The sequence below is a fragment of the Schistocerca cancellata genome, chromosome 3 (assembly GCF_023864275.1).
Source record: "Schistocerca cancellata isolate TAMUIC-IGC-003103 chromosome 3, iqSchCanc2.1, whole genome shotgun sequence".
Taxonomy (NCBI): domain Eukaryota; kingdom Metazoa; phylum Arthropoda; class Insecta; order Orthoptera; family Acrididae; genus Schistocerca; species Schistocerca cancellata.
The window spans coordinates 719,197,993-719,213,753 of record NC_064628.1 but is presented as its reverse complement, the minus strand read 5'-3'; the positions used below and the strand labels follow the sequence as shown (position 1 = coordinate 719,213,753).

Here is a 15,761-nt window from a genome sequence, read left to right as displayed (position 1 = left end):
CTCTGTTCACTTCAGCACACATGTGAGCACTCTTGAGGAAATTCATATATACCCTTTTCAGTTCTTTTCTTGTGATACTATTGATGACATCCTGAATCTTAGTTCTTGAGTTCTTCAGTTGTGTGTGGATTAGTTTCGTATACTCTTTCCTTTAACAGGCCCCACAAGTAAAAGTCACAAGTGGACAAGTCTGGTGACTGAGGAGGCGACAAGCCCTTGCTGATTGTCCTCCCTGGTGTAAATGTCTCATGTACATGGGACAATGGTGCAGCTAATGTGTGTCATTTTCTCAACTGGTTTCAACAAGTTTCACTGGCTGCGGCTGCCTTACACTTCAACAAATTTCCGCACAGTGTCGGTACATCAGAGGAACCCCTCTTCCCCATGGGGCTCTCCGGTCTTTGGCTGGTTCGTGCTTGGCTACCACAGGGCCCCAACCTTTGCAGCATCTTTTCCTTCTGTGCTTCATGTCTATTCTCTTGCTATTCCTTTTCCCCTCCCTTGGTGAACATGTCTGGATTGTATTTGGGAATGTGTTCTACATTTTCAGTAGCTGTCATAAGAACAGTCTCACCACTGATTTTCATTCCTTTTTTCCATTCTTCATTTACTTTCTCATATCCTTCCTCTGCTTCAGCATCTGAGGCTTATCTTTTTCTTCTTCCTCCCTGTGTACTCCTGAAGGCCAGCCCATGTATTTGACATGTAACAAGTGATTGGGTAACACATAATTCCCAGCCCCAGGTTGACAGGTAGGGTTCACAAGTAACCCCTGGTACAGGCCAGGCCCAGGGAGGTGTGATTGCCTGAGCTGTTACTTTCTCACATTGCCGATTACTCATTCTGTCAGGTGTTCAAGAGGTGCGACCTAAGGCGGGTGCCCCCAGTTGGAAGAAGTGTCATCAGAGATGCTGGCAATCATGGGGGTTTTTCTTGCAATGAGCCAATCAGCATCTTCACAGTCCATGTCTACCAAATGTAAACAGAATGAAGATCCTGATTCAAAGACCCTCCCAGCTGCATCAGAGTTCCTTGTGGTTTCACATATTGAAGATGGTTGGTCCTTTGCAACAGTAAATCTGTTTCTTATTCAGAAAGGTGTTGATGCAATTGCCAGCCCTGTGAAATCCTACTCTCATTTACGTAATTGAACTTTGCTTTTGGAGACTACTTCTGATTCTCAAGCACAACTGCTCGCCGCTTCATTCTTCATGGCTACCCTGTTTGTGTTGAGGCCCATAGAACTCTCAGTTCTTCCTGTGGTTTTATTTACATTAAGCTGTTTGATGGTTTGACTGAGGCAGAAATCCAAATGCACCTCCCAGATCAGGGTGTCATTGCCATCCATCAGGTGATGAAAAAGGTAGATGCATCCTTAGTACCCACTCGCACCTTTTTTTCTCACCTGCTGAATGGTGCTTCTGTCAAAGATCAAAGTAGGCTATGAAGTTATCTCAGTTTGACTGTACATTCAGAACCCAACACCTCTGTAGATGTGTTGGAGCAGAATCTTCCCGTCTCTGCACCCTGCAGTGAGCCTTTAAAGGCTGGCACTCAGCACTCCTCCCCCTTTCCTAATTATGTCTCTCCTCTAATGGAACATTCGTAGCCTTCGATCTAACAAAGAGGATTTATGGCTGCTCTTAGAATTGCAGCGGCCGCTTGTTCTCTGCCTCCAGGAAACATAATTGTGCCCTCATGACCGCTTTGAGCTCTCACATTTCTCCCCAGTCCATTTTGACCTTCCCACTGAGGGTGGCATTCCATCTCATGGGAGAGTCATGCTGCTCGTGCAGGATGTCAACCCATCTCCCTGACTACCCACCTTCAAGCTGTTGCAGTTCACCTTTTCCTTCCTCATTTGACCTTTTCCCTTTGTACTGTTTACATTCCTCCATCACTCGATGTCACCAGGGCAGACTTCCTCCAGCTTATTGGGCTATCTCACACCTTTCTGATGCTTGGTGACTTTAATGCACACCATCCCCTTTGGGGTTCTCCTAGGACCTGTCAGAGAGACCCTCTTCGCTGACCTTCTCAATCAACTTAACTTCCTCTGCCTTAACAAAGGAGCACCCATGTTCCTTTCAGACATCATGCACACCTATTCCCATCTGGACTTATCCTTCTGCACTGCTCAGCTTGCCCATTGTCTTGAGTGGACCATTATCTCTGACACATACTCGAGCAACCATTTCCTGTGTGCTATCGATTTGCTGACTCCTACCCCACCTATGTGCACACACCCAAATGGCAGCTTACTAAGGCCGACTGGAGGCTTTACTCCTACCTGGTGAACTTCGACAAACAACATTTTCCCATTTATGATGACCATTTAGAATATCTTACAAATGTTATCCTTACTGCCATAGAATGTTCCATTCCTCACACTTCCTCTTTACCATGCCATGTCCTGGCCCCTTGGTGGACTGAGCCATGCCGCGACGCAATTCATACACAGAGACTTGCTGTCCACATTTTTAACTTTCATCCTACGATGGAAAACTGCATTCATTATAAACAGTTGTGAGCACAGTGTCGTCGCGTTCTTCAGAATAGTGTAAAAGCTAGCTGGATTTCATTTACTAGTTCTTTAACAGTTCTGTTCCCTTTTCCATTGTGTAGGCCAACCTCTGACGGCTCTTTGGGACCAAGATCCAGTCCCAAATTTCTGACTTGACAGTAGCAGACAATGTCATAGTGGAACCTATTGTTATCTTCAACACCTTGGGCCACCATTTTGTGGACATTTCAAGCTCCTTCCACTATCACCCTGCCTTCCTCCATCGGAAACAAGCAGAGGAGGCATGGGCAATTCCCTTTTCTTCTCATAATCATGAGTGCTACAATGCCGCCATTACTATGAGGGAGCTAAATCTTGCTCTCACTTCATCCTGATCCTCTGCCTCGGGGCCAGATGATGTTCACATTCAGATGTTGCAGCACCTTTCTCTTGTGGTCAAGCACTTTCTGCTTCATACATACATACAACCGCATCTGGGCAGAGGGCACATTTCCCAGATGCTGGTGTGAAGCCACTGTTGTATCCTTACTGAAGCTTGATAAGGAGAAACACCTTCCTTCTAGCTACCATGCCATTTCTCTCACCAGCTGTGTTTGCAAGGTGATGGAACATATGATTCATGCCCAGCTGGTATGGTGCCTTGGGTCTCACAGTTTACTAACCAATGCGTAGTGTGGCTTTCGAGCATGCCATTCTGCAGTTGACTACCTCGTCACTGTGTCCACCCATGTCATGACGGTTTTCTGCAGATCCGAGACTGTAGCTGTAGTTTTCAATTTGGAGAAAGCCTATGCCACCTGCTGGAGGACTGGTATCCTCTGTACCATCTAGATGTGGGGTTCAGAGGCCACATGCCTTGTTTCCTTCAGGAATTTTTAAAAGATTGAGTTTTCAATGTACATGTGAGTTCTGCCTTGTCAGACACCTTTATTCACAAAAACAGTGTGCCTCAGGCAGTGGCGGATATAGAAAAAACTCAAGGAGGGGTGCGCCAAAGATATCTTGACCTACCTTTACTTTTACCATAATAAAAAATAGTCAAGTCACATGCAAAGCTTAAGAAAGATTAATTTATTTAAAATGATTATACACATATACAACTACTCGATAACTCGATTCAGTCAGGCGACTGGTGAAAGAAATGAACGAATAGCATGTAGGCTGCTGACTGGTGGGGTCGGCGCGGGTCGCAATGCGGGCAGCCCTGCGAGGAGGGAAGGGGAATGGGGGGGTGCGCCCCCATATGTATCTGCCACTGGCCTCAGGGTTCCGTTCAGAGTATTGTTCTCTTTGCTATTGCCGTTAACCCTATAATGGCATGTCTCCTGCCATGCATCTCCCACTCCCTTTTCGTTGATGATTTTGCCATCCACTGCAGTTCTCCATCGACTTGTTGCATTGAGTGGCATCTTCAGCAATGTCTTTATCATCTTTACTCATGGAGCATCAACAATGGATTTCATTTTTCCATTGACAAAACTGTATGTATGAATTTCTGCTGGTGCAGTTGGTTTCTTCCATTGTCTTTTCATCTTGGGCCTGTTGCTCTTCCATCCATTGAAACTTCAAAATTCCTGGGGCTCTTGCCCGATATGAAATTTTCTTGGTTCTCCCACATGTCTTACTGGCAGCCTGCTGTATGCAGTTCCTCAATGCCCTGTGTGTCCTCAGTGGTACTTCCTGGAGGGCAGATTGAACAACCCTCCACCATTTGTACCAGTCCATTCAAAACTAGATTGCAGGTGTTTCACTTATGAATCTGTATGTCTGTTCCTCTTATGCTGTCTTGATACTATCCGTCATTGTGGCATCCGCTTGGCCATTGGCGCCTCTTACAGTAGCCCAGTTGAGAGTCTGTATGCAGAAGCTACCTTGACTTTATGCGGTGGCTCGCATTCACCTTGGCCTTCATTTGCCTCCTAAGTACTCTACTCCTTCTCGGCAGATATGCATGCCATTTTTCTGCCATGTGTGGCCACCCATCCTATGCCTCCTCCTTTGATTGCCAGTATGGGGAACGTCCCTCTTCTCTGTTACCTCCTGAAGTTTGCTTTCGGCTCTTGCTCTGACAGCTTAACTTCACGCTGCCTGCAACTTTCCTGGTGGGTGTGAACCCTTCACCCCCTTGACTTTCTCGCAATTACCTTGGCCTTCATTTGCTTCCTAAGGACACTACTCCAGCCTTGCTCTATCACCTTCAGTTTCCTGACCTTCGCATGAAGCTCTAAGACTGACCATTTTGTCAGGTGTGCCTTTGTCATTGGCACTAATGTTTTTTGGTATTGGCTTCTGGAACACTGCTCAGTATTTGAAACAGAGCTCTTCGTCCTGTATCAGGCCACACAGCACATCCAGTGGCACATGATTTTCAATTGCGTCATCTGCTCAGACTCTCTCTGTGCCCTTCAAAGCTTCTGTGTGCTGTACACCATCCATCCCTTAGTGCAACTGGTCCAGGAAAGCTGTCACTTGTTCACTTTTGATGGGGCCTCTATGATGTTTATGTGGGTTCCTGGTCATATTGGTCTGACAGGAAATGAGGCCACTGACCGCTGCTTCCAAGGTTGCAGTCCTCGTACCTCAGCCCGCTAGTTCTTACAGTCCCTCCAATAATCTCTGTGTTTCTGCCTTTCACCAGGCAGTGTCACTTTGGCATTACCTCTGGTCCTCCCTTCATGGGAACAAGCTCCGGCTTATTAAGCCTCTCCCAGCAGCTTGGACAGCCTCCTCTTGGCCCTCTCACCGTGAGGAGCTCATTTTAACTAGGTTGCGTATTGGGCAACGTCTTTTTAGCCATCGCCATTTGTTAAATGCTGCTCCCCCACCACTTTGTGCACATTGGACTCAACTTTTGACCATCCACCATTTCCTGAAGGAATGCTATTTTTTTAACAATTTATGTTCTTGTTTGTGTTTGACATGTGTGTTATCGGCCATTTTAGCAAATGATATGCGGCCTGTTGACTGCGTTTTACTTTTTGTCCATCATAGCAACATGGTGAAGGCCATTTAATTTTTAGTTCTGGACCTCTGCTTCTCTATGGTGTATTCTATAGACCTTTCTCCATGTCCCTGTTTTTAGCTGTCTTCTCTTCCATCGATTAGGATTGACATGTAGTTGTTTTTAACTCCTGTCTTTGTCTTCATGTTCTACAGTTTTGACATGGGCATGTGTGACCCTAATTGTTTTTGTGCCATAAAATGAAACAAAACAAACAAAACAAAAACATCAAAGGAAATGGTTAGTTTTTGCATGACTGTTTGGACAGTGTTTCTAGTTTTCCATTATTACTGATGCATGTGCATGCCCTGTAACATTATTGTTGCCTACGGTGTGCCGTTTTTACGTGGCACACCCTGTAGATGTAGATACACAGTTTCTAAATTGACTTACTGTATTAAACCTTGAATATAAGATTATACTTCTTAACAGTTGCATACCAGTGCTGTATGTTGCACTGGCCAACTCCAATGGGAGGGGTCAGCGACTGACCCCACAACCATCACACATTCTCTATCTAGGATAAATCACATTCCTTATGTATTTCCATAATTTTGGCAGATTATAAGATTAATATGTTGATTATTATTACTGGGAAAGTGTTTCTGGGACATTTTTAGTAAAAAATAAATAGTTTTTGTACATTTATTTGTATTAATTTCACAATTACAAGGATTACTCAGATTCACATTCAGAACACTTTACAATACGAACTACTTCTTCATTCTTGGTGTGTGCAGGGCAGATATACTTCCTGCAAGAAGTGCAAGCCTTCACGTACTTACGGTCTTTGCTTCTGGTGCATAAGTAACAGCATCCTTTCTTTGGCAGATTATGCACAGCTGCACGTGTTACTTTCCGTCGCTGCTCCATAATGTTGTTTCCTCTGCTCACAGCACCTTGATTTTGATTACACTCATACCCAAAAGTTGATAATGCTGTAGTGTATTTTGAGTGTAAGCCTACAGCATTTTGAGCGTTTATTTTCATGTTGAGGTCACAAAGTTTACGAGCAAGATCTTTCAGCTACTTCTTTCTTCCAGAACTCTTTGTCAGGTAATTCTTTGTCCATTCCTTGTGTGTATCTTGAAATACAACATATGAATTGTACGCTGCAATGTCAATCAAGTTGAAAAACACCGCCATTGGCCATCGACGCGTTGATTCATAGCAGCTGTACGTTCTTACACACTTATCGAATGTATCCACTCCTGACTTTGTACAATTGTAGAATAGGATGATGTCTGGCTTCTCTTCCGTCACATTCATATCATGATGTTGGGTTGACAATACTGTAACAACCTGTCCTTTCTTAGGCACGTAATTGACTAAAGTGGCATCATCACTAAAGGCAAATTGGATTGTTCCCAGTGTAGCTTTTTTTAGAGAAACATGACGGAGTTCTGTAGGAACATCACATTTGTCACTTCGAATAGTACCAACTGTAGTTATTTTCTATTTCAGAAGATCAGATGCGAGTGGAACAGTAGTGAACCTTCTGTCCATGGTAACATTTCTTCCAGATTATTACAAGTTAGACATTTCAATCAATCTTCTAACTATTTCAGGGCCACTGTTACGGTTCTTCTCATCAGCATGCTTTCCAGCATAGGGATCCGCAGCAAAGCAGTATTTCGTATCTGAATCACATAGCAGGTTCACCTCCATTCCATATTTTCCTGGTTTTGTTGGAATATATAGCCTGAATGGGCATCGCCTATGGAAGGTCACAAGTTCTTCATCGACTGTGAATGACTCACTAGGATTATAAAACTCAGGAAATTTACGATCATGTTCCATATATCCCTGATAGGAGCAAATTTGTCAGTCTGTTTTCTAGCTTCTCGAGTTAGAGCATCATCCAAATGCAAGCACTTCAGTAAGAGCCTCAGTCTATCCTCCAAAAATGAAGCTCGGTACATCGGAAAGAGTATATCATGTAAACTGTCCTTGTTCTGTCTATGGACTCCACAGTTCAATAGAATTCCAATTGCTGACACAATTTCTTCCCTTTCAAATGCTTTCAAATTTTTTATGAAAATATCTTCAGATGATTCCCTAAGATTTCCAAGCTTTTGATTGGTACACCTCAAAATGTTATCCAGGATGTTATCATCGAAGTGCATGAGAAAAGCTTTACCTGGTGTATCAGGTTTTATCCCTGGCTTAGTTCCTTTCGGGGTTCTCATGACGTTAGCAACAGACCTCCCCTTTGATTTACGTAAGGGCTTCTCTTCCATATCATACTTGACGGGGCCACCATGTCTTTTTCAAGTTGATCAATTTGTGATTTTGGCCTGGGCCGTCTTCTTGTTGGTTGAATATCTATAAAAATATGGAAACAGAACCAAACGCTAGCAAACTGAGCACTCTATCGAGACACACACCCTAATATACTCCAAAATATCTGCAAAAAGTAATAAAAATCAATACTTACCCTGTTCATTTTCATGCAGCTCACTGCTGTCAGAAACTACTTGATCTGGAATTTCCATGACTACATCTTTAGTTTCACTGCTTGAGCTTTCGGATAGTTCACCACTAAATTCATTGTCTGAACTCTCAAGCAAATTTCTAATTTCGTCATCCGTCAATTTCATCTTCTTGTACATTCTGTCAAATGCCACCAAGATATTACCTTCCACTCACCACACTGTTTACCGGTTGACTGCGAGCAGTGATTGTTGGCCTGCTACAACTTCAATTATAACAATTGCTATAACTCAACAATGAGTGTAAACCAAAAGCTGTTCTTATTGTCGATTGTAGCAGTTATAATTATGATAAATGTCATGTATTTATTAAATAAACTACTGAACACAACAGGAGTTTTAGCCTAAAAACTTCATTGGGGTCAGTTACTGACCCCCCCCCCCCCCCCAATTGGTATGCAACTGTTAATAAGTAGATTATGAAAGCATTTTAAATTTGTTGTTTTTTGGTCCCTGTAAACCATTAGATAGATATACTGTGACTAGGTCTGGGTGACCAGTATAGATATTTTACTGACTGCACATATTTTACTTGCTAAATGTAATATATTTATGCTCTATTACAAATCACAGGCACTGCAGCAGTAGTAACATCAGCAGCATGCCCATTATCAGGACTAGCTTGGCTTATAGCTCCTGTTCTGGCTGTTGGGGGTACTGTGTGCTTGAAGCCCTCACAACACCATCCATTATTAGCATTTGTTTTTGTTGACATCTGTGTTAAAGCAGGGTAAGTGGTTTCTGTGTGCTGTTTGCAAGTAATTTCTTTTGTACATTCATGCCAGCTTTTCTATATGTTACTTCACTGCATTCTTTAATATCTCTTTTTAGGCTTCCTGCAGGAGCGATTAGTGTACTTCCTGGAGCTTCTGATGTAGGTGACAGTCTTGTCAGAAATTGTCTTGTAACTCACATAGGCTACTTTGGATCTATGGCTGTTGGCAAGAACATAAGGCAGAATGTTTCTGGAAGCTCCAAGACCCTTAATATGTGTAAGTGTGTACAGTAGTACTCAGAACTACCATTCAGATTTAATTATTTCTTTTTTATTTTATAATTTATGTGTGTCTAATATTCCAAATGTAGATGTAATGAGTTATCAGAAATCTACTCTTGATATTGATGTTAAAGCAATTTCTGTAATTAGGTACTTAATATACAAGGTGTGTCCAGAAAGTAATGTGTCACATTTTTTTGCAATGGGACTAGTTTGTGAGGGTGTGGGGGGCACTTAACTTCCCAGTGGTAGGTCATTCAGTTACCTCCACACTCTAGAAGATTAGAATGGCTTCTTCTGTGAACCTTTGTATAATGGTTGTGTCAAACTCATGATGTAGAAAACTGCAATGCGATAAAGTTTTGCTTGAAGCTCAGCAAGACGCTAGTGGAAACCTTTTAAATGCTTAAGGAAGTCATTAGGGGTTGCCTTTCCAGAATGGGTGACAAAAATATGTTTAGTGAAGATGGGGGGAGGTCACTGACAAGGCCTGCACTGGACACCCATCAACAATGTGAATGGTTGACCATCTGATTCATGTGCACGAGTTACTGAATTAAAATTGTTGAATGAGTGTTCACTTAATGTTGTAAGTAATGAACTTGCCAAAAATGGTCGTTCATGAAACTGTATCAGAAGACTTGGCCTTGCAGAAGATGTATGCAAAAACATGGGCCCAGAGTTTTGACCAATGTGCAGAATCAACACCGAATGGAAGTATGTGAAGAACTCGAGCAACTCTGTGAAGATGATACCAATTCCCCAGACAGTGTGATCACTGTGGATGAGTCATAGGTCTTTCAGTACACTTCAGAGTCAAGGAGGCAGTTTGCAGAATGGCACATGATGTTATCACTGTGCTAGGAAAAGCATCACATGAGCAAGTCACTGGTGAAATCCATGCCCTTTTTTAATGCGGAGGGGATAGCACACCGTGAGTTCATACCCTCTGGCCAGACTGTCAGTGCTTAATTTTACAAGGATGTGCTCCAGAGACTTAATCACAGGGTTGCCCATATCTGAAAGGAGCTCTGTGCTTCATGGCGACTTCACTGTGATAACATGCTGGGCCGCACCACCTTTGTTGTCATGGCCTACCTCAGCCAGACCAGTGTGACAATAATGCCACAGCCACCCTACAGTCCCAACCTGGCACCAGCGGACTTCTTTTCATTTCCTCAACTGAAAAGCAACCTCAAAGCAAAGCATCTTGAGTCAGTGGACAATGTACAAGCTATGTTCACAATTTCCCTAGAGAGCATCCCAACTGAGGAGTTCCAGAAAGCTAATGATGAATGGAAATCACACTGGCAGAAGTGTGCTGATGTAGAAAGGCCATACTTTGAAAAATTTCAGGTTGCTGAACCTATCCAATCAATAAATTTTAAAAAATTATAATGATTATTATGTGATGCGTTACTTTCTGCACAAATCTTGCACTTACAATCTAATGTTAAAGAGATGCATCATAAGGGAACTGGGATGCTAATGGAAATATGGACGCAGAAAGAAGCATGAGAATGTATGAATAAGAAAGGTGATCTTCTTCTGCAAAGTGTCTGATTATTGTGTTGTCAACCAAAGTCTATTCAGTGACGGTACTACAGGTTTCAGCATGGTGGATACCAATGAAACTGTTCTAGTGCAAGACTGGTGAATGGTGAGAAGATCCCTTCATGGGACAGTCTCTTGAATTCTTTCTGAGCATTCCTTATGCTCAAAAATTCCATCACAGTTCTATTTCTGTGAATCCCAACACCGGTCAATCCATATACTAATTGGCATGACTTGATATATTTGACTATGCAAATTCTTCAACAGTCTGGCTGTGACTCAGTTCATGGTTGAATTGGCCTTTGTAGTATACTACATGGTTATGGTTTATTACTTTATCAGACATTTTCATATTGTTCTCTTTGACAGTGATAAAAAATAATGATATTTGCTCTTATATTTCATCTTTGTCTGACAATTTTCATTAAATGAGCTTCATTGGTGCACTATTTCATACTCTTCTCTTGTTCCATTCTCTTAGGTATTGCTGTATTCACAAACCTATGTGTATATTGTAAGGGTCTTGCTCAAAATATAGACAAAAATCAAGTAAAAGAATTTAGTTAAAATGTCCACATAATTAGATCATGATTCTTGCAATAAGTTCTAGAACAGGAAAACATTATGTTAATAATTAGTTACTTATCTTTTTGAATCAGGGATGACGATAATTGTTGGTTATATTTATACACAATTCTTGTTTGCTGAAAAAATCCTAATGTCATTTTTTATTATTCCATATCATTATGGCATTTTGTTTGATAAAATTTTTGTGACAACTCAGTTTTTTAACATTCTTCATTTATTCATCTTTGTATCAAACAAAGTTAGCTCAGACTCTGTGACTACATGATCCTCTACCTCTGACCCCAAGACTGATAAAGACTCAAAACACTCCCTTGGGTGCAGCCACATCAAATTTATAACTCATTGACAATTAACAAAAGTTTACTTATTTGTTAAAACTTATAATTTAATAACAATTTTATAATCCATTTGATTTTGTTGCAAGATTCACTTTAAAGTTTACTTGAAATTTTAAATTAATATGATTGCTGCTGCTGTGGTCTTCAGCCCAAAGACTGGTTTGATGCAGCTTTCCTTGCTATTCTATCCAGTGCAAGCCTCTTCACCTCTGAATAACTACTGCAACCCACATCCTTCTGAATCTGCTTACTGTATTCATCTCTTGGTCTTCATCTATGATATTTATCTCCCACGTGTTCTTCCAATACTAAATTGGTGATCTCTTGATGTCTCAGAATGTGTCCTAACAACTGATCCCTTCTTTTGGTCAAGTTGTGCCACAAATTTCTTGTCTCCCCAATTCTATTTAGTACATCTTCATTAGTTACTTTATCTACCCACATAATCTTCAGCATTCTGCTGTAACATTACATTTTGAATTTCTCTTCTCTTTTTGTCTAACTGTTTATTATCGATGTTTAACTTCCATACATGGCTACACTACAGACAAATACTTTCAGAAAGGCCTTCCTAACACTTAAATCTATATTTGATGTTAACAAATTTCTGTTCTTCAGAAATCCCACTCTTGCCATTGCCATTCTACATTTTACAACCTGTCTACTTTGGTCAACATCAGTTATTTTCCTGCCCAAAAACTAAAACTCATCTACTACTCTAAGTACCTCTTTTCCTAATCTAAGTTTTTCAGCATTATCTGATTTAATTCAGCTACATTCCATTATCCATGTTTTGCTTTTGTTGTGTCCATCTTATATCTTCCTTTCAAAAAATGTCCATTCCATTCAGCTGCTCTTGCAAGTCCTTTGCTACCTCTGACAGAATTACAATATCATCGGCAAACCTCAAAGTTTTTATTTTTTTCCCCTGAACTTTAGTTTCTACTCCAAATTTTTCTTTGGTTTCCTTTACTACTTGCTCAATGTACAGATTTAATAACATCTGGGATAGGCTACAGCCCTGCCTCACTCCCTTTTCAACCATTGCTTCCCTTTCATGCCCCTCGACTTTTATTACTGCCATCTGGTTTCTGTACAAGTTGTAAATAGCCTTTTGCTCCCTGTATTTTACCTCTGCTACATTCAAAATTTCAAAGAGAGTATTCCTGTCAACATTGTCAAAAGCTTCACGAAGTCTACAAGTGCTGTAAATGTAGGTCTGACTTTCCTCAACCTATATTCTAAGATAAGTTGGAGGGCCAGTATTGCTTCACATTTTCCTACATTTCTTTGGAATCCAAACTGATCTTCCCCAAGGTCAACTTCCACCAATTTTTCCATTCTTTTGTAAATATTTCATGTTAGTATTTTACAACCATGACTTATTAAACTGATAGTTTGGTACTTTTCACACCTATCAGCAACTGTTTCCCTTGGAACTGTAATTATTACATCTTTCTTGAAGGCTGAGGGTATTTTGCTTGTCTCGTACATCTTGCATACCAGATAGGAAGTTTTGACAAGGCTGGCTCTCCCAAGGCTATCAGCAATTCTGGTGGAATATCATCTCCTCTCAGGGCCTCGTTTCGACTTAGATCTTTCAGAGCTCAGTCAAATTCTTCTCACAGTATCATGTCTCCCATCTCATTTACATCTACATCCTCTTTCCTTCCTATAATATTGCTTTCAAATATATCTCTCTTGTATAGACCCTCTATATACTCATTCCACCTTTCAGCTTTCCCTTCTCTGTTTAGGACTGATTTCCTATGTGAGCTCTTGATAATCATACAGCAACTCCTCTTTTCCCCAAAGGTGTCTTTCCTGTAGGGGTTTGCTATCTTTCCCCTAATGAAATATGCTTCTAAATCCTTACATCTGCCCTCTAGCTGTCCTGCTTAGACTTTTTGCACTTGCTGTCACTCTGATTTTTGAAATGTTTGCCGGCCGGAGTGGCCATGCGGTTCTAGGCACTACAGTCTGGAACCGAGCAACCACTAGGGTCGCAGGTTCGAATCCTGACTTGGGCATGGATATGTGTGATGTCCTCAGGTTAGTTAGGTTTAATTAGTTCTATGTTCTAGGCAACTAATGACCTCAGAAGTTAAGTCGCATAGTGCTCAGAGCCATTTTGAAATGTTTGTGCTCCCTTTTGCCTGGTTCATTTGCTGCATTTTTATACTTTCTCCTTTAATCAATTAAATTCAATATCTTCTGTGAGGCTCGAGGATTTCTACTGGGCCCTGTCAATTAAATTCAATATCTCCTGTGAGGTCCAAGGACTTCTACTGGGCCCTGTCTTTTTATCTATTTGATCCTCTGCTGACTTCACTATTAAAGCTACCCATTCATCATCTACTGTATTCCTTTCCCATGTTTTAGGCAACCATTGTCAAATGCTTCCTCTGAAACTACCAGCAATCTCTGGTTCTTTCAACTAGGGGATTGATGACCTCAGATGTTAAGTCCCATAGTGCTCAGAGCCATTTGAACCATTTTTTTGAGTGGAACCTTATTTCTCTACCTGCTCATGGGACTGAGATGGAACCCTAAAAATCATTTTCTTCTCCTCCCAGTGGAAAGGGTGTACTGCCTGGCAGTATTCACACCCATTCATCCAAAAGAATGAGAGAGGCTAGCCTTCCTGATACTAAGAATACTTTGGACTGCAGTAACAGGGCTCATGGAGTCATTAATAACAATGTGTTCCTGGTGATAAAGAGAAAGGAGGGGACATTTGAAAAAGTGTCCCCCCTTTTATATCCATAAGGGTTTGGAAGGCCTTGCTGAAACATTAAAATTTATAAAATGAATGTGTAATCGCTCATTGTTGGTCGAAACTAACAGGTCAAAGCAGGTAGACCTTTTTAAGAAAGTGCAGAAACTGGGTGACTATCATTGTTGAGATGCACACCTCTCTAAACTCCAATAAGGGCATTGTCACATGCCAAGATATCATGGACATGGACATAGCACAACTGAAGCAAGAATGGACAGCACAGGGAATAGTCGATTTGGAGCAATGAATGTGCAGGAATCAGGGAGCAGTTGAAAAGACTGCCACTTTCATTGTCACATTCAATCCTCTAACACTGCCTGAACATCTTATGGCAGGGTTCCTTCGACTTAATGTTCAGCCTTACATTCCAAACCCTATGCGGTGCTGTAAATGCCTGTGTTTTGGCCATACAACCATGAGCTTTGGAGGTGGAGAGATCTGCAGGAACTGTAGAAAAGGCCCTCAAGACACTGGGACTGACTGCCCGTCTCCGGTGATCTGCATCAACTGCTCTGGGACTACACAGTCTGGAGCCAAGACTGCCTGTTTTTGCTGAAAAACACAAAATACAGGAGATAAAAATGACCAAGCAGATCCCCTATACCAAAGACAATAAAGAATATAAGGTTGTGACGCCCCCTGTCTTTGCCAGCCCATATTCTTCCATGATGCAGAAACCTATTCCCAAGGTGGATGCTTTGACACAGACAACATTTAGTGTGCCTGTATCCACTAAAAGCACCTGTACTTGCATGTGTACATGTCAACAGAAAAAGAGTAAGGACCAAGTAATTCAGGCAGCTGCACCAGGAAAGACCAACAACAGTTCTGCAGTGAGCATCCAGAGTTACAAGAAAATCAGAGTGCCTCTCAATGCTCCCTTTCCCCCTCATCCTTGAAGGGACAGGGTGCAGAAGGGACAGGGTCCAGAGAAAGGCTCATGACGCTTGGGTCAAAAGCTGTCCCGAGCGACGTCAGACATCATTCTTTCCCGTCTAACTGATGAGGAGGATATCATGGAGTTAGATGCCTTGGATCCAGGTAGCCCCTCCTCTCCCTCTTGCTCTTCAAGTGCTTCACCTCCCCAGTGCAAAGATAGGGATAAATTGAAACCGCACCAATGACATACTGCAGTGGAGCATGAATTGGTTCAGGACTCATGTGGAGGAACTGAAACTCCTAGCACAGGCGTGTCTTGTGTTACAAGAAATGCATTTTAAATATACAGGCGTCCCTGTGCTACAGGGGTATACGCTATACTGCAAGGATGACCTATCAGGGGAAAGGGCTAAGGGAGGGTGTTACAGTGTTTTTCACTAATGTGCACCACTCCTCTGCTCTCCGCTTGGCTATTGACCTGCAAGCAGTTGCAGTTCAAATTCATGTGTGTTGAAGGATCACTGTTTGCTCACTGTATTTACCTCTGCAAGATGCGCTAGACTCTGAGGCTCTCATGGATCGTATTGCACCACTCCAGTGACCATTCCT

General features: G+C 41.9%; 1 protein-coding gene across 1 annotated transcript in view; it reads left to right on the top strand.

Moving 5' to 3' along the window:
- The window catches only part of LOC126175733 (putative aldehyde dehydrogenase DhaS), a 197,973-nt gene that overhangs the window by 94,232 nt on the left and 87,980 nt on the right, over nucleotides 1–15,761 (top strand). Inside the window, exons 4-5 of the mRNA XM_049922681.1 lie at nucleotides 8,591–8,747; nucleotides 8,849–9,009. Of these exons, the coding sequence (XP_049778638.1) occupies nucleotides 8,591–8,747; nucleotides 8,849–9,009 (318 nt within the window). The remainder of the gene's footprint in view (nucleotides 1–8,590; nucleotides 8,748–8,848; nucleotides 9,010–15,761) is intronic.